A 21,497-nucleotide genomic window follows, 5' to 3' on the forward strand; every position below is an offset into this window, starting at 1 on the left:
TCTCAGATTATCTTAAACCATATAATTTTGGGGGCAGTGATACGGCTCAGTGGGTTAAAGGTGGCTTCTGCCAAGCAGTGAGACCTGAATTTGTATCCCAAACTTGCATGGTGGAAAAAAAGAACTAACACTCAGAGTTGTCTTCTGACTGTAGCACATGCATGCCCACAAGCATATACACAGACACACACAAATAAATGTAACAGGAAAACCGTTTTCTTTTAATTGTGACCATTTGGGTGAAGTAGGGAAAGCGAAAGTAGGTAAGAGATACAGACTACAGAAGGTTGTAGGAAGAGAGATAGCATGGTGTTTTAAATGACTTCATGTTTTAAGAAATTATAAGATGCAAAATTAATATAAAATACAGGAAAAAGTTTCATTTCTATGATGAAGTAAACTCATGGTTCAATATATGTTGTTTATTCTGCGTTTTCTTAGTGGGAGATTTTAATGGAAATGTAGCTGGTGTTGATGGTTCATACCTATAATCTCAGCATTTGGGTGCTGAGACAAGAGGATCATTTGGACCACAATGTGATACTATGTCTTTAAAAAACAGGAATGTGATATCTAATGGATAAAACTTTTGTTTTAAAAACTAGCTTTTTTTGTTAAGGAATTTATTACTTTCCCAGTTCTATTACCATTATTAAATGTAATTTATAGTGATTTAAATTAATTTAAAGGTAATTCATAAGTGAATTAAGTGAATTTAAAGGTAATTCATATATTTCACATTTATATTTAACTATTGATGTAGTATGTAGAGAATTGAGGATTTTTGCATTTTGCTTTTTCTTAGGATTCAGTCCTTCTCCGGTTACACAGCCACATCCTTCAGCTGGCCTTAATGTTGACTTTGAATCTGTGTTTGGAAATAAGTCTACGAATGTTGCTGTAGATTCTGGTGGTAAGAAACGAATTTTTGTTGTTTTTATTTAAAATATGATAGCATTTTAATGTAGATCCTCTATAGAAAACGTGATGCTGCTTTTAGTGTTTATAAGTTAGAGTAAATTGATCTTCTTCCCCCAAACCACTTGATGGGAACTTAGAGTATTAATTTTACCTTTTTCTTGGTAGCATTTTAGAGTTTAGAGAAGTTTTCTTTGTTCCATTGCACAATAAGAGAACAACTTCTTGGTAAAGTGCTAAATTGTTAGTGACTATTTGGAAAGTGCTATATAGCTTTTCAGTCATAATTTTTCTTGTGCTGAAGTGAATACTGACCATTCAGTATTACAGTGTGTGAGGTTATTTTTTAAACTGAGGACATAGTGAGTAGTACCCTGACGTGTTTAGATAGGTTCTACATAAGTAAGTAGAGTATGTTAAAAGGTTAAAGGCTTTTTTGGAAATTATTTTAATAGTGATTATTATTAAGGTACACCTACTAATTTGTATTTTAAAAACTATAAAACTCTAGAATGAGGATTGTACTTTGTTTCTTGTTAGCTTGAAGTTTATAAAGTACATATGAACTTTAATGTTCTAATTTTACTCCTAAAAGGAAATGACCACTGACTTTGACTAACAATTAAATTTTAACTTTAAAACATATTGAGGTGTTTTTAGTTACATAATATATAATTAGTTATCCATAAAGTAAGAAGCAAGCTTGTTTGCATGGACAAAGACTTTTTTTAGTGTATACTAATAGGTTTATAGTTTTATATTTGAAAGATCATTTGCATGTGCACATAGGCGCATTTGGAGGCCAGAAGAGGGCATTGGATTCCCTAGAACTAGAGTTATAGTAGGCAGTTGTGAGCCACCATGTGGTAAAGGGAACCAAGGGACTCATCTCTCCAGTCCCTGACGTAGGAGCAGGGTGAGAAGCTCTCTATAATGTATGCCCTCTTGGGCATGTGAGATGGCTCAGTGGTAAGGATGCTTAACTGCAAAGCCTCATAACCTTAGTTCAGTCTCCAGGATTCACATTGGAGGAGAGAATAAACTCCTTCAGGTTTTCCTTTGACACATACACATACATGTTTTTTTAAAAAACAGTTTATTGTGGCTGAGCATGTTGGTATGCCTTTAGTTCCACCACTAGGAAGGCAAAGATTGGTAGACCTCTGAATTCGATGTCAGCCTGGTCTACATAGATGTTCTGGCCCAGTTAGAGCTATGCAGTGAAGACCTGTCAACCTTTTTTTTTTTTTTCTTATTTTTTTAAGTTAAAAGATTTAATATTTTAAAATTGTGTGTACAGAGGTGGGCAGGTTCCTGCACATGAGTGCAAGTGCTTGCAGAGGCTAGAGACATTGGGCACCCTGGGCTCAGGTTACAGTGGTCCCACCTGATGTGCCTACAGAGAATCTCTCAGCCATTTCTTCAGCTCCAATGTAAGACATTATAAAATATTCTTTCTCAACATAAAAAGGGACTTGAGGATTGAGTGTTTAGGAAAATTGTGCTGGAATAGGGAGAGATTTACAATCCCCTTTGATAGTGTTTTGTTATCGCCCCCTTTAACCTGGATATGATTCTGTCATTAGATCTTAGGCATACTATTTCTGTTACGTTCACTTGAAGATGGCAGATTTTTCTTCTTTCCACGTGAGGGCATTTCCCGTGTTCTGGGAAAACTTCCAGTGAGTAAACAAGGAGAAAAGGGAGAGAACTCCTTAGAAAGCTGTAGCCCATGAAGTTCCTTACGCATCCCATTTCATCTGTTTGTAACTTTAAGGCTTTGATGAACTAGGTGGACTTCTCAAACCAACAGTGGCCTCTCAGAACCAGAGTCTTCCTGTTGCCAAACTTGCGCCTAACAAATTAGTGTCTGATGACTTGGATTCATCTTTAGCCAACCTTGTGGGCAGTAAGTAGTCCTTTGCTTCTTCAGTCATCCTTAAGCGTAAGTTGTTTATTAATATGATTCTAGTTTTTAAATACTTTTCTCTTTTCTTAGATCTTGGCATTGGAAATGGAACCACTAAGAAGTAAGTGTCTTATTTGTCTTATTTAACTATTAGATAGAACCTGATGTTACCATCACTTCAGACGTACATTTAGCGATGTCAGCTTGGTACTGTAAATGCTCAGTATGCTCATATTGTACAGAAACATTGTGTGTTTGTGTTCATTTAAAGTGATGTAAGTTGGAGTCAACCAGGTGAAAAGAAGTTAACTGGAGGATCTAACTGGCAACCAAAGGTTGCACCAACAACTGCCTGGAGTGCTGCAACAATGGTGAGCTGGAACAGTTACATATTACTACCTGAACTATAACAAAAATGTAACATAGACATAAGTAGAAACATTATTACTGTTTTATTAAGTACTTCACTGTTTCTTTAAAGCTGATTGGCTGTCTTTGTCAGGCACATTTTAACCCCTAACCTGTATTTAAAATGATTCCATACTAGACATCATTCTAGTGCATATTGTGTGACTGTGATAAGAGCTATTATTTTTCTCCCACTTGGTACAAACACAGTTACTAAGAAGTGCAGCAGTGTTGCAGAGTTCTTGAGTAATGGAATACATACTTAGTGTGTCACCTAGAAGCAACAGATAGGGAGCTCTTAATCATACTGTCTTGTTGCTCTCAAATTTATTTCTTTTTTGTAACCTAAAATCCTTATATCCTTTAGACCTGATGATGAGTAAACAATTTATTTTCTTAGGTTTTCTTAGTATTATATAGTTTGTGAAGTTGATTCCAATTATTTGTGGCCACTCAATATTTGATTGAGGTCCCCCTGATAACTGAATTAGTGAGCCGTTGCTAGGGGAAACATTCATATATTTCACATTTTAATTTCACATCCTAAAAAGCTGCATTCTAAGCCAGACATACTAGTGCATGGCCTGTAATTCCAAAATTTGGAGGCAGAACCTCTAATTTATTACATCTTACTGAGGAATGAACAATTTATATACCTCTGCACATGTTCATGAAAGTACTGTGAATGTTGAACTTGGAGATTATAAAGTTCACTTAATACCAAACAGATATTAACAGTGTTTGTTAGTTAAGTAGCAGCTAGAACTAAAGAAGTTCTATTGATGTTTTAACTACTGTAAGGCATTGTGAACCCAGAATAGCTTATGACCACTTTTCCATCTTTGGCCTGCTTTATCTTCGTCTACCAAGTTTCTTCTCCCTTAGTCAGGGAAATACATACCCCTTTCTTTCAGCGGGATGATAGCAGGGTTTTGATCACTTAGGTGCTGTATAGTCTAACTCCCCCCCCCCCCCCCCGCCCAGTTGTTGTTAGAAAGCTCCATTGTGTTTAATAAAGTCCCTTGTAGGATATTGCTCTCTTTACTTTGGGTTGCTTATATGCTAAAATTGTGGGCTGAGGCTAAATCTGTGTACTAACAAAAGTTTTGGGGTTTTTAAAGATTTATTTATTTATTTTAAGTAGTGAGTACACTACAGCTGTCTTCAGACACACCAGAAGGGGGCATTGTATCCTATTACAGATGGTTGTGAGCCACCATGTGGTTGCTGGGAATTGAACTTAGGGTGTCTAGAAGAGCAGTCAGTGCTTTTAACTGCTGAGCCATCTCTCCAGCCCTTGACTACTTTTAAAAGAGTTAATAGCTTTAGACTTTATAAAATAAAAGACTCAAGTTTAATTTTGTTGGTTTTGTTTTGTTTTGTTTTAAGGAGGCAGGTGTGAGCCTGTGCAAAAGTTTTGTTATAGAGCCCAAACTGACTCTGAATTTACTAAGTGGTCCAAATCAGCTTCAAATGTACCATCCTTCTCCCTTGGCCTCCCAAATACTGGAATCACAGGTTTCTAACACCATGTCTGGCTGCATAGTTTAGGTTTTTACATACAAACACAGCATATGCACATGACTTAAAGTAAGTGTAAGAATATAGTGTTCTCTCAGGAGAGTTGGAGCATGCATGTATATATATATATATATATGCATGCATCACTTTGAAGTACAATATTATCTGTGCTGCTTTTTTTAAATCCCCATGTGAATAGAGGTTGAAAAACTGATTTAAGTTGAAACCTGATTCTGAATCTAGTGTTTTTCCATTATGGCATTCCTCAGTGACTAAAACTGCTGGCCACAGTTAGGTTAGTGGGCTTTCTGGCTGCAGATAGGATTATTCATTAATAATGTCTGTGCAGTGCTGTAAGTACTACAACTAATATGAAGTCACAGTGGGTATTTGCTTATTTAATGTTAAGTCAGTATCCATCCGAAAGCTTTAGGTAGTATTTACCTTAAAATTGACTACTAGAATGTAATAAACACCTAACCATCTAGCATTGTATGTAAATTGTCAAAATAACAGTGTATTGTATACGTTAGTGTGAGTCATCTCTTAAGATATCTTAAGGTATTTGTGTATGGTTGATAGTTTATTTTTTGAGGGCTAACATGTGGGGCCTGTGATGTGACTCACTGAGAATAAACTGCTGCTTATGGTGTTTCTTTACATTTCTAACCTTTTGATTAATTCTTAAACACTGTCAAGGTTTTTAATTTTTAAAATTGTAAATAAATACATTTATTTTATTAAAATATCTGTTATGCCACAAACTCTTTTCATTGATGGTCCTGCCCTGGTGGTAGACATGTGGTGTCACATTATTTTGAGAATGCCCTTGAATTTTCCTTAACTGATGTCACTACTTTGTTTTAAATACATTTGTAGATAGTAAAGGATTGTGTATATAAAGGAAGATAGCTAAGTTCAACCCTTTTCAACCTTGATAGTGTTTTGGTAACAAATGTTATTAGATATAAAAATACCCAGAATTTTAGGTAGTGAATGTACATGTAAACTAAAATGCTCTCTGTGTATTTTGTTGTGTAAGTACTTGCTCTAATCCAGTGTTATTGCATTATGTAATTGTTCTCCCTGGGAAAAACAGAATGGCATGCATTTTCCACAATACGTAAGTGACCAAAAACTAGCCTCTTTTTTTCTTTTTTTTTGCAATAAATTGGCATGCTATTAACCACCGCTGCAGCAGAATCTCATAACCTTCCGGCTATTCCTTGTTTTCACATCAGATTTTCAGTGTGCCACAAATTATTCCTAGCATCTACTGATCTTCATGGGTGTGTTGCAGAATTGATTCTGATGGTGGCATGGGAAATACCAATTTTTCTTTCTTGCTTTAATATTCCGCCATTTGCTGCCAGATGGCTGGGTGTCTGTGTGTATCTGTGCTGCCACCATGCACTTGATGACTTTTGAATGAAGAGAAATGTTGACTGTGGTAATGTTTAAAATAACGATTGCATGTAACCTTCCAGGCTTCTGCTGTACTTGGCAGTTTGTCTTACTGCTCTTGTAGATCTTGGTTTTGCAGTAGGGAGAGACCAATACTCCCTACATGCTCACCTAAATACTAAACTCCACTCTTCAGTGTTATTTTTATAGTTACGCTTTAGTTAACTTCATGCATATGTTCAAACTGCTGCATAATTTCATGTTTTCAAACATTTTAGCTGTGTTCTTGGTCTTTCACCTGTATTCAATTTTAGCTTTTTATGAGAGAGATGTAGGGAATATTGTTAAGACAGCAGCCATATCTAAAATAGTATGTTTCTAGTATGTTTACAAGTCATCAATAAAAGAAGTAGGACAAGGAATCCTCACTAAAATATCACTTACAGTTGTTCCTCTTAAGTATTTGATAGTTTTAGAACAAATTAAAAAGTTAAAATACAGCTACCTATGTGAAAGCTGTCATCATAGGAGTAGTAACTCAAGGTCTCCCTGTGTTTTTTTTTTTTTTAACATAATTGATATGGGATCATTAGGGTTTTTTCCTTCTAGTACTAAAGAAACACATTAAGAAACAGTCCATATTATGTTTTTCTTGATAAACATTTTTTATGAAAATGATGGGCTTTAGAGTTTGGAACTTTTGGATATTTTTAAATACCTGAAGACTAATTGTTTTCTTATTTTGGTATAGCTGTGGATAGGACAAGTACTCTGTCAGAGTCTTTGAAAGCTATAAGCTGTAAAGTATGTTGTGTTCGTAGACTAGGTCGAGTCTAAGCTTAAGTGGTTTTTTTTTTTTCTTTTAACAATTTTGCTTTTCTGCTAATTTTGAATTTTTCTCACTGAGTATTAATTCACAGTTTCCAGTAATCATTAATGTCACTTAATCATAGCTGTCTTAGCAATTTGTTTTAAATAGGAATCTGACAATCCTTTAAATGCATGAGATGCAGGAATTAACATTTCCTGTTTTACTTTTTCTTTTGCCATATCAGGCACCCCCTGTAATGGCCTATCCTGCTACTACACCAACGGGCATGATAGGATATGGAATTGTAAGTATATTTCTAAATATAGTTTTTGGAAAGTAGGGTAATTTATTCTTAAAATGATTTATTACAACCTTAGATTAAAAAAAAAGTAGTGCCTAAGAACCTAAGCATTGCTTCCATAAGTATCTTTTCCAATATTTCTTGTAAAATAGATATTGATTAGTATGCCCCAGCGTTAGTAATTTTTTTTCAACTCATAACTTTGTGTGTATGTGGGTTTGCATTACAAAATAACTTAAATGTTAATGTTAGCCTCTATCTTGTTACAAGTAATACCACCTTAATACTATAGAATTGTATAATTGAGTTATTTAGGGGTAAATTTAATGTGTTATAGGCCAGAATGATTTTCCACTGACAACGATTGTTGGAGTACAAAACCAGTCTTTGAACCATTCATCATTCCCACACTCTGTCCTCCACATGTATATTTACACCTATACATACAGGAACATGTACATATGTGTACACACACACACACACACACACACACACACATCAGCCATCATTTATGATCATTTGCATAGTGACATAAAACTTGATTTGATACTCAAAAGCAATTGGGTTGCTTTGAAATATGTTACTTTTAGATGTGGAGCCTATAGTTTTCTCTGTACATAGACCCTGAGGACCTGGATACTTGGGAAACCTTCCTCCTTTACCATTACCTCCTCCCTTTCCTCTTCCTCTTTTTTTTTTTCCGCCTTTTTGATCAGAATATTTTTTTGCTTTACTATAAAAAGGTTAAGTTTAGCAAATCTGTTGGATAGAAAAAGTTAGGCTTTACTTGCTTTTTTGTTTGTTTTGTTTTTGAGACAGAATTTCTCTGTGTAGTTTTATTAGCTGTCCTTGAATTTGCTATAGCCTTGAGCTCTAGAGATCCACCTACCTCTGCTTCCCGAGTGCTAGGATTAAAGGTGTGTGAGCCAACACCACTTGTCTATTTTCTAAGAGTGAACTTTATTGAAAGTGGTACTCTTTTAAAAAGTAGATATTACTCTTACTTGCACAGAGAATAATTTGTCCTTATAGTCAGAGCAAAAGGTACTGTTAACCTTTCCTTCCTGTTAGCCTTTGTGTTTACTTCCTCCAGAGTAGTGAGTATGTAAGCCAGCTTTTCTTAACTTAATATCATTGTATTTTTTAGCCTCCTCAGATGGGAAGTGTACCTGTAATGACACAGCCAACCTTAATATACAGCCAGCCTGTCATGAGACCGCCAAACCCCTTTGGCCCTGTACCAGGAGCACAGGTATTAATGACGTGCATAACTGCTGCAGTATGCTGATTGGAAGGGCTCTGGAACACTCTCCGTTTCTCTCATTCAAGAGAGATGTGAAAGTCTACATTTTGTCATGGATATTACTTGCTTTTTGTCTTCCTGATACAAGTACTTTTCAGAATATTGATTAATTCCAGAGAAGTGACAAGTAGATTATAGGTTTTATAGGTGGGAACTTCTTGTAACTTCATGCTTATGGCTGAGGAATTGCATTTTGTAATTGCATTTAAACCCTCAAACCCCCTTACCTCAGAGCATCACATCATACCTAATGGCTTGGTATTTGCTTTAAGTGTTGCTCTGGGAATGTTTACTGACTCTTAAAAAGCCTACAAAAAGTTTGATTGTTACTTTTTCATTAGGTAAGTTTTTGTCACTAAAACTTATGGTAAAAATAGGGAACAAACAAAAAAATAGGGACGGACCATTAATAAGGCCATGCTGATTTAGATTTTTAAAGGAGAGACTCTTTGTATAAATGCTGCTTATGCTCTCCCTATTCCTGATAGTTACCCTAAATGTTCTCCTTAATTTTATTCTTTTGGGGCTTGGGGAGGGCACATTAGAGCAGTATGGGTTTTGTTTTTTGTGTGCTATTTGATGGTCCCTTAGGAAGTGCAGGCAGCTCATCCTTCCTTGTGGCTTATTCATTACATGTAATTGTTAATGCACACCTTGGTTTCCTAGATGGCTTTCAACGTCAAGAGGTTGGTAGACTGTAAATTTGAAGTATATTTGAACATAGAATATTGAGCAGTTAACTTGTATTCCTTTTCCATTTCTATTCCTAGTAAGTAGGCTTACTAGGATATACAGTGTTACAAAGATAGTCTCTGTTTGATAGATAGCAATGAATAGGAGACCATTTCATATCTGATCTTGTTTAGATATTAAAATCACTGATCCATGTTCTTACCTATGTTGAACATAAGCTTTGCTACTGAGCTACATCCTAGCCCAGTCCCACTTCTTTCTTTGTTGTGGTGCATGTTCATCATTCAGTCCCTTTTAGAGATTTTCATTTGTTTATCATACTTAAAGGGCAGTATTAAGGTCTTTGTTTTGTATCTAACATTTGCATTTTCCCAGATGTTTATGTAGAAATGTTGGGTTCTCATAGGCTTGGATTTCCAGCAGTAGTTTATGCTCATTTATCTTTTCCCTATTATATTATTATATAATATTATGAGAAAATTTACTTTGGTAATCAGATTTATTGCCATAAATGAAAAATTGATTCTGTAGCCCTCATTATATAAGTTAGTCATATAAACAGTATTATGAGTCTCAGCTCTAAACATCTGTTGCTAATAAAACAAATGCAGTGGAAGGCCTTACTTTCTGTTTTCTTTTTAAAATCCTAATTGTTTGTCTTATAGCCAGAAAGTGTTAATAAAGCCTTGGGTGGCCCAAGTTTTACAATGTCATCATAGTGAGCTTCAATAGCTCTGAGTGTATAGAAAGTGTAAGACTACATTTGTTTTATAGTGTGTGCTAGAAAAGTTTGTAATTTTAATTTTTTCAAACCTTATTTTTAATGATAGTTCTTAAATGCTTTAACTTCCCTTGCAGCCCACCATCCACCAGAGGTAGTGGGAAAGAAAGGATATAGGGGAAGTGGAGTTGTTTAGAAAGGTTCTTTGGAGCAACTCCTGTCTGTGTTGTCTGGAAATTGGCACTTTAGTTCATAGGTTAGCAGCAGCAGCAGCAGCAGCAGCAGCAGCAGCAGCAGCAGCAGCAGCAGCAGCAGCAGCTCAATCCATTCACAAACTTTCATGGATATACAGTTTAGTAGATTCGGGTTAGCAACAGCAGTGAGATGACTTAGCAGATACAGCCTGGTCTCGGCCTAGGCTTGAATCAGTAGGAACATCAGGAGAAGTTCTGTGTTGTGCCTCTCTCAGGGAAGCGAAGATCAGCAAAGATGCAAGACCATTGCACAGTGCATTCAAGACACAGCATTGCACAGCTAGTTGTACCAGCAAGCCAAGCTCTGTCTGTGTGTTCTGTATACCCTCCAAACAACTGTCTTGTGAGTGCCTTGCCTCAGCACAGGGGTTGCTTTAGCATGTGCATCCAATTAGCTCGAGTCCGCAAGTCCCGACAAATGGATCTTAACATTAACTACACAATGTAAGGCAGACCAAGTCCTTTCACATCTTTTCTCCTGTGTCTGCTTCAGGAGTCTGCCTTAGTCTTTCACCTATATCCCCTTTAATGAAACATTCTTTCACGTTTGCCCCAGCAAAACACAATCCAACTGATTTTCCAAAGAACCCATAAGTTTCCCCTTCAAATTTCTTTGAAAGTTTCATAATATCATTTAAAATGTATTATGTTTATGGGTAGTTTGCCTGCATGTCTATGCACCGTGTTACTGCCTGGTGCTTACAAAGGTCCAAAGAGGGCATCAGATCCCCTGGAATTAGAGTTGTACCCAGGTGTGAGTCACCATGTAGTGCTGAGAATTTAACCGAGGTCCTCAGGAAGAGCAGCAAGTGCTGTTGACCATTGAGCAATCACTTCAGCTCTGATGTCATTTAAACTTTTTTCTATAAATTAAATATCATGATAGAGTTGAGTTAAATAAACAGGAACTTAAATTTGATTTAAATATGTGCATTATGTGCTACAGTAACAAAAGATGGCAAGCTTTGTGGGTTAATACAGCAACAGATTATTTACTTTCTGTTCCAGAGGCTGGAATTCTAAAGCTGTCCTCACATGGTATCCTCTAGAAGAGGATTTATCCTTGCCACTTGCTTCTCATAGAGACAACCAAAGGATGGGACTATCTTTAATAGAAAACTGATGGTGTACAGGACAGTATATGTATAGTCCCATGCTATTAAATAGATTTGAAAGTTCCACTTGTGATCTGACTGTGCTCTAAATACCCTGAAACAACTTACTGTTTCTGAGACTGAACTTCAAGGCTGGTTCTCTAGGATTCTGGAATAGAACTGGTTGTTCTCTCTAAATATTTTTTGATGACATCAGCTTTAAGAGAATGTGTTTTCTTAGTGTTACTATGTAAAACACACAGGTTGAGTAACGTACAGTGAGTTGAAATGTGTTTCAGTGGGAAATCCAGTGTCAAGCTGCTTGCATGCAGCTAAAGCTTTCTTGGTCCTTCTTAAAATAGTGGGAAGGGCAGAGGTCATGAACACACAGCCTGAGGGAAACCATTCCTGTAGTAATGAACGCACTGTGTGTGTGTGTGTGTGTGTGTGTGTGTGTGTGTGTGTGTGTGTGTGTGTACACGTACACATAGAGGTTGGTTGATTTAGGGGCTGAGAATGCAGTCCTTTGGTACAGCATTTGCCTAGCCTCTCATTATAAAAGGAAGGAAAGAAGGAAGGGTGAGGCAGAGGGAATGGATGTAACTATTAGTATCAGAATGTAGAACTCTTAAACTCCCACTACATGAACTAGACAAATAATGTTATAGGGCAATGGATTTATTATTACAGAATTGGACTTGCATCATGCTGTGTGTTGATGGTTTCTCCCCCTCCCCATAAAGAAACAGTTTAACTATTTTCTGTTCCAGGGGGTGGGAGGGGTGGGTGTGACAGACAGACAGACAGACAGACAGGTAGACAGGTGTCATACACTGAAACAGTAGCAAAGCACATACCTTTCATATCTCTATAGGTTGAATTAATATATTTCTATACTAATAAACATTAGGTGTAAAAATAAATTTAAGTTATTAAATTTAAACTTAGGGAAATTCTGATTTTCTCTTATCTGAATTTGGAGGTCATTCTGTACAAAGGGTTTTATCCACAAAAAGATTTTTATACATTTTAGAATGGTCATAATATGTAAGTCCCTGGTGATAACTGAATAAGAGAGGTAAAATAATGTTGTCTTCACCTGAAGAACCTTAAGGTGAGTGCCATTTGGAAGCACAAGTGAATAATGAATAGTCGAGTGAGCGTCTCTAAAGAGATCATGGTACAGGCGTAGCAGACAACCAAGAGCTACACAGATGCAGGGACTTCTGATGGGAGCCTTCACACACCTAGGTTAATGTTTGATGATCAGTGCTGGTTGTGAATGAACTCATTTGAATTACTGATTTATGCCAGGCAGTAACCACTCAACCTTTATGACTACCATAAACATGGGCTACAGGTATTAAGGGCTTAAGTATTCCAAACTCCAGTTTATAAATGAGCCTGAATTCGGTTCAGTTTGTCTTTCTATAAATCCCTGGTGAGTCATTCCAGGCCAAGAAGCAAGGTCCAGTTTTCTCTTGAGTTCTGTCTTTATTCTTATAGAAAAGTCAAAGGGTCTATAGAATTGACTCTCACTATGCAGTCTTTTGCATTAGTGGAGAATGTAAATGTAAGGGTATAAAGAAGTGTTTCCTTACTTACATATATCTGTTTGTATTGTTCTAGTTTTAATTGTGAGAAGGGGTCTCATAATAGCCTACTCTGGCTTAGAATTTATCTTGTACCCATGTTTGACCTTAAACTCCTGATCTTCTTGCCTTTTCCCTTGACTACAGGCCAGTGATACTGAACCCAGATTTTCTCTAAGAACTTTAGGTTCAAAGCCACTACTTACTAATGTCTTAGAAATTTTATTCTCGTAGACTTTTTTGGGGTGCTGGGGATTGAACCCAGTCTCCTTCAGGCTAGTAAGTTTTCTGTCCCTGAGCTATACTCTTCAACCCTCTTTTAAAGCTATTTGTAGATTCTGAGACAGAAGAAGTTTCACTAAGTGTTTCCATCTGACCTGGAAATTAGGATTCTTGAGAGGCTCTCTGGTTGACAAGCTAGCCCCTCAGCTTCTCATAAGACTGTTGGAGCCTGACTCTCTAAGCCTGCACTATTTTCTTGTTTCTTGTTTCTGCAGTTTTTTCTTTGGTAGTAAACAAGAATAAGGAAGCAACCATTTTTATTTTAAGTTTAATTTGTCAACTTCAAGTATATTATGAAGTATGTTTTGAAATATTTGTCTTTTCTTAATTTGTGATTTCACTGCATTAAGCCAGGCAACTCTGCTTTAAACCAAAGAGCTTTCTAGAAATTTTTATTGTTTGCTCATTTTTTTGTGTGTGTTTTTACTAAAATGTGTGGAATGTATGTGTGCATGGGAAGGGGTGTGTGCTGGGGCAGATGTGTGTAAGGAGAGGATGGCTTGTGGGCAGCCTTGGGACATTGGCTCTCTCCAGCTCAGCATGCTCGGGGCAGCGCTTTCCAGGTCTGCAGCCGTCCTTTCTGCTGCAGAGCCATCTCCTGCTCCGTGGCTTCTGCCTATTGATCAGCGCTGGGAGTTCCAATTGAGAGTTATTTCCATCCTCCATTACTTGTAAACCTTAGTAGTTCTGTACACATGCTGCTCTTTGCGTTATTTCATTCTCCTGGTTTTTAAAGAAGTGTGTCTGTGTTGGAGCAGTTAAGGAGGTATGTTTAATTATGAAGTAAGTCACTCTGATTTGAACTGACTCATGACTATTAACTGGAACCTCCAGATAGAGAATGTTATTGGAAATGTGGGTTAAGGCATTTTCTGTTGTAATTTTGTTTGTTACACATTTCTGTAGTGGTATATTTTGTAATAGTTATAATTATTTTATACCAGTTTGCAAATTTGATTTTATGATGAATCTGACAGGTTGAGTTTTTTAAAAATTCTTTTTTTTAAAATGTATTATTAACTTTGCGTTTTTGGTGTTCCTGGTCAATTTTAAGCTAGGTTCTTTAATTTACTCAAAAAAAAAAAGAAAGAAAGAAAGAAAGAAAGAAAGAAAGAAAAGAAAAAAAAGAAAGAAAAGAGGGTCAGCACTTTCTCTCAGGTGACTTCTTCACACTTGAAATCATGCTTCATCTTAACCCCCTTGAGTATCCTTGTCCCTCGATCCCTTTTCTTTCTGTTTCCTCTGGGTAGCAATGTAGGCAGCGTGTCCTGTCCTTGTCCTTATTCCCCCTCCATCTGACTACCTTCCCACCAGTGCAGGCTTTGTTTATGCGGTTTGCTGGTGATGGGAAAGAATGGGAGCAGGGTGGGTGCTGGGCGGGCATCCTGGGCCCTGGAGTGTAGTGCAGCAGGCTGACCACTCTGGGACGTGGTTTTGCCTGTCTCAGGAGGATAATGCTAGGAACTGTAATGTAGAGATAAGTGCACTGATCGTGAGTTTTGATTTCCCAAGGTAGATTGACCCCTTTCAATGTGGTGTGTAAAATTCTAGGACTCCTGGCAGCATGTTCATGTTTTGAAATTATAGTCTCTTTTGTGTTCTTCGGGGACGTTTTCTTCTGATGCTATCAGGTCTTCAAACTGCTACTCACATGAAAACACGATTTAAGGAGACATTTTAGTATGGAGCTCTCATAAAAAAGTGTCACTTAGATACAGTATACAATGAACAGATTTGTTTGTAAGTGAAGTTAAGAGTGGAAGGAAATACGAAGGTTTGCCCTTACATCTCAGTGATTAATGAGTATTTGAAGTTCTTTCCTTCTCAACGGTCATCTGTTCAGGGCCTCAGGAAGAAGGTTGGGGCATCTTTCCAGTTAGAAGTGCTTTACTCTGTCTGCCCTTGGAGTGGCAGACATTACAACCTCTACCCAGGACAGACATGTTGCCCTGTCTTCCTGTCTATAGCACCATGTGCAGGTCCATTATCCTTCTGCCATCTCTTCTTACTATCTTTGAATGTATATTTCTAAAACAGTATATGGATTGGGAAAATCTTGACGACCAGAATAACAAAAGATGATTTTCAGATTTGTAAGTCGGTTGGTTATAACCCTGAATAGCAAATTGCTTATACTGGTGAGATAATATTTCTTGAAACTCATTGCTTAATCATTCTTATGGTGCTTTTCTTTAAAGCAAAACAAAACAGAAGCAAAGAAGGAAATGTAAAACCAAATTTAAAAGAGATGAAAATAGGCTGTGGTAGCACACACCTTTAATCCCAGAACATGGGAGGCAAAGGCAAGCAAATCTCATGAGTTTGAGGCCAACCTGGTCTACAGAGTGAGTTCCAGAACATGCAGAGAGAACATGCAGGCAACAGAGAGAAACCCTGTTCTGAAAAATAAGGGTGGGGAAGTGTGGGGGCGGTAATTTTTAAGCCAGCAAAGAGATTATCTTTTGTGACTTCAAATTATTTATCTAATTTAAAGGTTGGGAATATGAATTGAAATTGATTTACTTAATCAATTTTAATTTAATACTTAACTGAATATCCCTAAATAAAGTTCTTTTTATAATGACCCTGTGATTGTAAAGTCTATGACGATATAGTGAGGGAGAAACAGAATAAAACTTTTCAAAATAAAAGTAGCTTTTATGTTGGGTTTAAAATACTTATAGATCATCTTGATGAAACACTTGGACATGTGCACAAGTAACATCTTAGTTGTTCAGAAAAACTGTCTTGTCTCTGGTAGTAAAGATAATGTTACTTGGTGCAGTGGTCAACTTCATCCTCAAATTAAAAGAAGGGGCACATTCTGAAGGTCAAATGAACGTATTCAGACTGGAAACAGACCTTGCCTGTTTCCCTTATTCAGAGATTTCTATGCTTAGTTCCCATGGTGTGGGCCCCTGCTTCAGAATATAGACCCTTCTTCTGCCCGGTGGGCAGAAGGCAGGAAGGGATATTTGCATTTGGAAGTGTGGGATCTGAATGGAAGTCAGTTTGCACAACTGGACATGTCTGGAAACAGGAAACAAGCTTCACTATTTTTTTCCAACTCACACAATTATGCATCCTTTCTTCTGTATGCCCCTTCTCCTCCCTGATGCTAAAAGTCTTGACTTAGGTCAGTTTATATCAGCTTTTGTGGATAAAAGATTTTCATTTCATGTTTCAGAGGCACGCATTTGCTTTCTGGAAAACCATGCCATTGAATATCTTTAACTTGACATGCAATAGCTTTTTTAAAAAAAAAAAAAATCCCATTTTCTACAAAGGCTACCTTTATATTTACTAAAGGTGACAAAACACCTCTTCCTTCATTACATTTTCTGCTCTCATGTTCTGTCATTCTGAGATCTTTTTCTTCCCTGTCTCTGTCTTCTTTCCCCCAGCTGTCGGCAGCATCCAGCCCCTCAAGGCACAGTCCTCACAGAGCTGCAGGAAAGGACCCCTTTGCAGAGCTCTCTCTGGAGGACTTCTTATAAGTCACTTAGGTATTGCTGCGTGTGGGGGAGATGGGGATGTGGATACTTAAGCAAAGATTGCCAACACTGGATACCATGCACCCTTCTCCTTTGTTTATTTAAAGGAGTCTGCATTCCCTCTGTACCTCAGCTGCCTCCTCCTCTTCTGTTCTTTATGTGGAGAATAAAAATAGTTCAAGATAGGACGAAAGAAGAAGCCACCTTTGGAACATAGCTTTAACATAGTTAAAATTAGTGAGATCGGGGGACCATCTTAACACAAGCATCCACTGCTCATGGCCACTGGATGTGGCCAAATATCACCCTTAAAAATAAGGTGTTTGGTCATTCTTAAAAGAATTGTAGGGAACGCCCCACTTTTACATCTCGGTTAGGAATAGCTTTAGTTTTACTTCTAGCAGCTATGGCTCATGATAAAAATTTATTTATGTCATTTCTTTAAAGAGTTGAAATTTTAAAACACGTACTGAATTTTGTGTGTTCCCTTTATTCAAGATAATAACTTAAAATTTATTTTGTTTGGTTTCTTTGGTTTGGTTTTTGCTTTGGTTTGGTCTTGGAGTTTTTTTGTTTGTCTGTTTTGTTTTTGGTTTTTTTGTTTGTTTGTTTGTTTTGTTTTGTTTTGTTTTGTTTTGTTTTGAGACAGGGTCTCTATGTAGTGCTGACTGTCCTAGAACTCATTCTGTAAACCAGGCTAACCTCAAACTCAGAGATCCACCTACCTCTGATTCCCAGCTACAACTTGTTTTTTTAATTAAAGACTACAAGGATATGGTCCATACCACTTTTATCTTCTGGAAGACAGTTTAATGTGTTCTTCTTGATGCCCCAGGCCCAGGATACGTTCACCATCTAGGTCTTTGGCAGTTTGACTCTTACTTGGCAGGTACAGCTACCTCAGATTTAGCTGCCTCAGGTTAGGCAGTTGAAGAGAAATGAGTGAGGCATTTTTTTGAGTAAACAGTGACTCCTGACTGAAAAGTTTCTTTATAAATACCTCAGATTTTTCATTGTATTAGCAAAGAGTTGAATCAGTACAATGATACTTTTTCCTTTATTCTCTAATTATACATTTTGGAAATAATTTACATTTTGCTTTCCCAAATAAGTTACATAGGACATTTGTGCTTATGGGTAAATATTTTTAATTTAAGAAGAGTTTATTGGTCTTCTCCTGTCATCTTCACACTTCTTGCTTTTTAGTAACTAGGAAGATAATTAGAATACTACACTACGCTGCACTGATTGAGTTTTGGCACATGGAACTGGTGATGCTTTTTTTGGCGTCAGGGTCTGTGATAAGCATGTTATCTCCACGCTGGTTGAATGGTGAAGACATAGAGTGTTTTTCTCTGTGAGAATGTCATATAATGCAGTGAATTAACTAATTTATATTATGACTTTGTTTTTCCAGATACAGTTTATGTAACTAGATGGAAGAGAATGGAATTACTCCAAGAATAGAAGTGCACAGGTGGCGACTCCTTACTTCCAGCAAAATCTAAACTGCTGTCTCTGAGACTCTTCCTCCATTAGAGCTCTCCAGTAACCCATGATGGCCCACGACGGGATGGGACTAGTTTATAGGAGAGCGTTGTCAATACCATTTATAAAGCCAAGAATTGCCATGATTTAAGACTAAGATCTGTCTTTTTGGTGACTAACACTTCAATTCTTTCAACTCCTATTAATACCCATAATCAGTAACCTACCAAGAAAAGCCCGTATTTGGAAAGTGTGGAGTTTGTGTTGGAAAAGCTGCCTGGAGAGAAGAGTTGTGTCCTTTACCATATTCAACAGGACTCATTGGGGGATCAAAATCATAATTTTAAATTATGCATTATATTTCTTTTCTCCACTCCTCACAAATACAGAAACCATAATTAAAGTTAACTTTTCTTTTTAAAAAAAATTATATTCAGTTTGCAGTAGACATTCCTTAAGTATTTGTATTTATTTATGATTATCAATTTTACATAACATTAATATTATATCAAACCTCCTTAAGAAAATGAGTATGGATGTTCACAGTATGTTTGATTTTTATCTACAAGAATGAATCTGATTCAGAATGCTTTTCAGCTGACATACAGAGCACTAAATACTTTAAGGCAAAACCATAGGTCTGAATCTCTTAAGAATTCTCAGTCTCTATGGGATGTAGGGACGCATTATAAATGCATTAATCCTTATAGTCAATCCTGTGCCTAGGATTTTGCAAGGGAACAGTTCACTGACTAGGAAAAGCACTACATTTAAATTCAGCATTAGTGCACTGGGAAGGATCGTTTCTGCTTTGTGCTTGGCATGTCATTATTTCCCACTTGACATTAGGGCCTTTCCAGATGAATGTGAGGAATTGCTTTCACTTCAAGACTTTCCTTCTTTTCAGTAAAACTTTAGGAGATGTAATGGGGAAAAGGGAGGGGGACAGAAATCCTTGAACTTTTTATTTGGCGTGTGCCATGTTATGATCATGTACCTTTTAAATAAGGGGAGATAGTATCTTTAAAGTCAGTGTCTAGCCAAGAGCTTAGCTAATGAAGAATTACACTGCACTGTTGACCGGTGCATTCTGTACATACATCTTAACGCCTGGGGTGAGAGGGGCCTTAAGAAGGACAGGTCATTGTAGGAAAGCAATTCTGTACATGAGTTAAGCATACTTGTTGCATTGTCTCTGCAGATTCTATTTTTGTTTACAATATTAAAATGTATGTTAGCAAATGGGTGGATTTTCAAATAAAATGCAGCTTCCACAAAACATGTTATGGTATTCTGGTTTGAGGTGCATTCTCCTTTTTCCTTTCATTTTTTTTTTTTTTATTACCAGTATCATCAGTTCTTTGCTAATAAAATTATGCCCAGGAAGTTATATCTGCTGGTCAAATAAAATGTAAAATTTGTTTTATTTAAACATACAAAAAGAATAATGTTTGAATTCTTGTTACCATCTGGACTCACTTAGAAACATTATACTTGTTCACTTTCCTTTCTGATTGGATGCCTTCAGTCAGGTAAGTTAAGAGAAAAGTACTCTTCGGTGCATAAGATTGTGTTTGCTAAAGAATATTTGTATCATGTAGCATAGTGAATAATAACCAGCATCAGTGCATCAGAGAGAGATTAAAAGCTGTAAACTGCTAAGTGTTTGTTATGGTGTGGAAAAATCATACAGTCTTTAGCCAATGTGTTTTTGTTAATGACTGATTTTCAAATTTCGCTATTATTAAAATGTTTCCATATAAACTGAGAAATTGCATTTTAAGTTAAGAGTCCTTAAAATAGTAAATTTTGACTTATTCCATACTTTGAATGGGTATTTTAAGGTATGTGACTTAAATTCTTTCATGACCTTACTTTGGTAGTATGTGCATACGAAGTGCTTTATAAGCACCTCCATTTTATTGTTTAAATACTTTTGGGCTCTGTTGGGTAAGAATTACTCACATTCAGTGTTTGTCCAGGGGGTTAAATTAGCAGGTGGAAGAGGTAGCTAATAGTGGCATGGCTCATTGACTTGCTGTCATTCATTAAAAGCTGTGAACTGCTAATTGTATCCCATTCATAGCCCTTCATAGGGCACTTCTTTGAGGGTAGATATGGCTATCTTGAGACAAGTAAGGCTGACTACAGAAATGGAGAAAATGTGCAGTTAGAATGTTCTGGGAATCATTTCCTGGTAAGCTCAGATTCAAACTAAGTACCTGCTATACAGTGTTACAGTTTGTGCTGGTAAGCAAACCCAGGACTTTCCTCTGAGCTGTATCCCAATCACAAGAGCTAATTCTAAAGTTGGTTTTGAAATAATTGTGAGATTTACCTTGGGAAGCAATCTTGGCCACATTGAGCCTATTCCACTTACGTACCCTGCCTACCTTCCTTCAGACTGAGACATTTGGTGGCTGTTCTGTGCTCCATTCACCTGGACTTTGGGGAGTCTAGAAAGTTCATTTCCTCCTCCCAAGAACTTTACATGGAGGCATTAAACACACCACACTGACCCTGTTGAGAAGCCAAGTAGCTATGTTTACACCACATACTCATCTCTGATTATTTTTGTCATGAACTACAAAGTTCCATTAAACTACTCAAGAGTGGTTTTAAGGGCTGGAAAAAAGTTGCAATAGAATTGAATAGACTAGGAGTCCCAAGAAACAACCATCACTTGAGGTAGCCGGACTCTGATTGGTATTCATAATCACGGTCACTGGGAGCTAATACTTCATGAGTCCTGTTGATGACAATTGTGATATCAGGTAGGCTTACTGGCCTATTTGTAGTTTTTAAGTTAAATGCTGTGTGGTATTTAGTATAAACTCAATGGTTGAACTTTTTATTTTTGATGCTGTCTCAATAAATAAATAGTTCAGGCTTCCTTCAGTCTCTTATAAATCTTTGTGCTTCTGCCTCTTGAGTATTGGAAATAGAGACATACATCATCACACTCTTATGTCACTGATTGAATTTTGACCCTAATAGTGCTTATGCTATGTCTCTGGGCTTTTTCATAACCACTATATAGTATATGAAATTATTAAATGGGATGATTTGGAGTGGGGGAGTGAATAAGATCATAAAAAGACTGAGCTCATCAAGAGATAGTTGTTGACTTGATCTCACAGCCAGCAAAGCTAAGTCTCCAAGAATCAAAGGAATTTGCGAGAGATTTGATGTGGGGATAAACGGGACTCCAGACGTTTGAGCCAAAACTAGTACAAACAAAGCATTTTTCATTTTTATTAAAACAAGCAAAATGAGGTTCTATTTGCAGTTAGCTTAAGCAAAA

The 21,497-nt window shown here is 36.9% G+C and overlaps 1 protein-coding gene across 31 annotated transcripts in view; it reads left to right on the top strand.

The window, feature by feature from the left end:
* Picalm (phosphatidylinositol binding clathrin assembly protein) overlaps positions 1-19,472 on the top strand; it is an 81,086-nt gene extending 61,614 nt beyond the window's left edge. For 5 of the 31 annotated variants that reach the window (XR_015643799.1, XR_015643800.1, NM_001443569.1 and 2 more), the window contains 8 exon segments: positions 806-913; positions 2,711-2,827; positions 2,918-2,948; positions 3,099-3,198; positions 5,856-5,879; positions 7,216-7,275; positions 8,420-8,524; positions 18,123-19,472. Coding sequence is in view for 24 of the 31 variants with exons in the window: in NM_001443569.1 (NP_001430498.1) it covers positions 806-913; positions 2,711-2,827; positions 2,918-2,948; positions 3,099-3,198; positions 5,856-5,879; positions 7,216-7,275; positions 8,420-8,524; positions 18,123-18,137 (560 nt within the window). In the remaining 7 variants the exon portion in view is untranslated. 31 annotated transcript variants of the gene reach the window in all.
* The last annotated feature ends 2,025 nt before the right edge of the window (positions 19,473-21,497 follow it).

The sequence above is a fragment of the Rattus norvegicus genome, chromosome 1, assembly GCF_021556685.1.
Source record: "Rattus norvegicus strain SHRSP/BbbUtx chromosome 1, alternate assembly SHRSP_T2T, whole genome shotgun sequence".
In the NCBI taxonomy this organism is placed as follows: domain Eukaryota; kingdom Metazoa; phylum Chordata; class Mammalia; order Rodentia; family Muridae; genus Rattus; species Rattus norvegicus.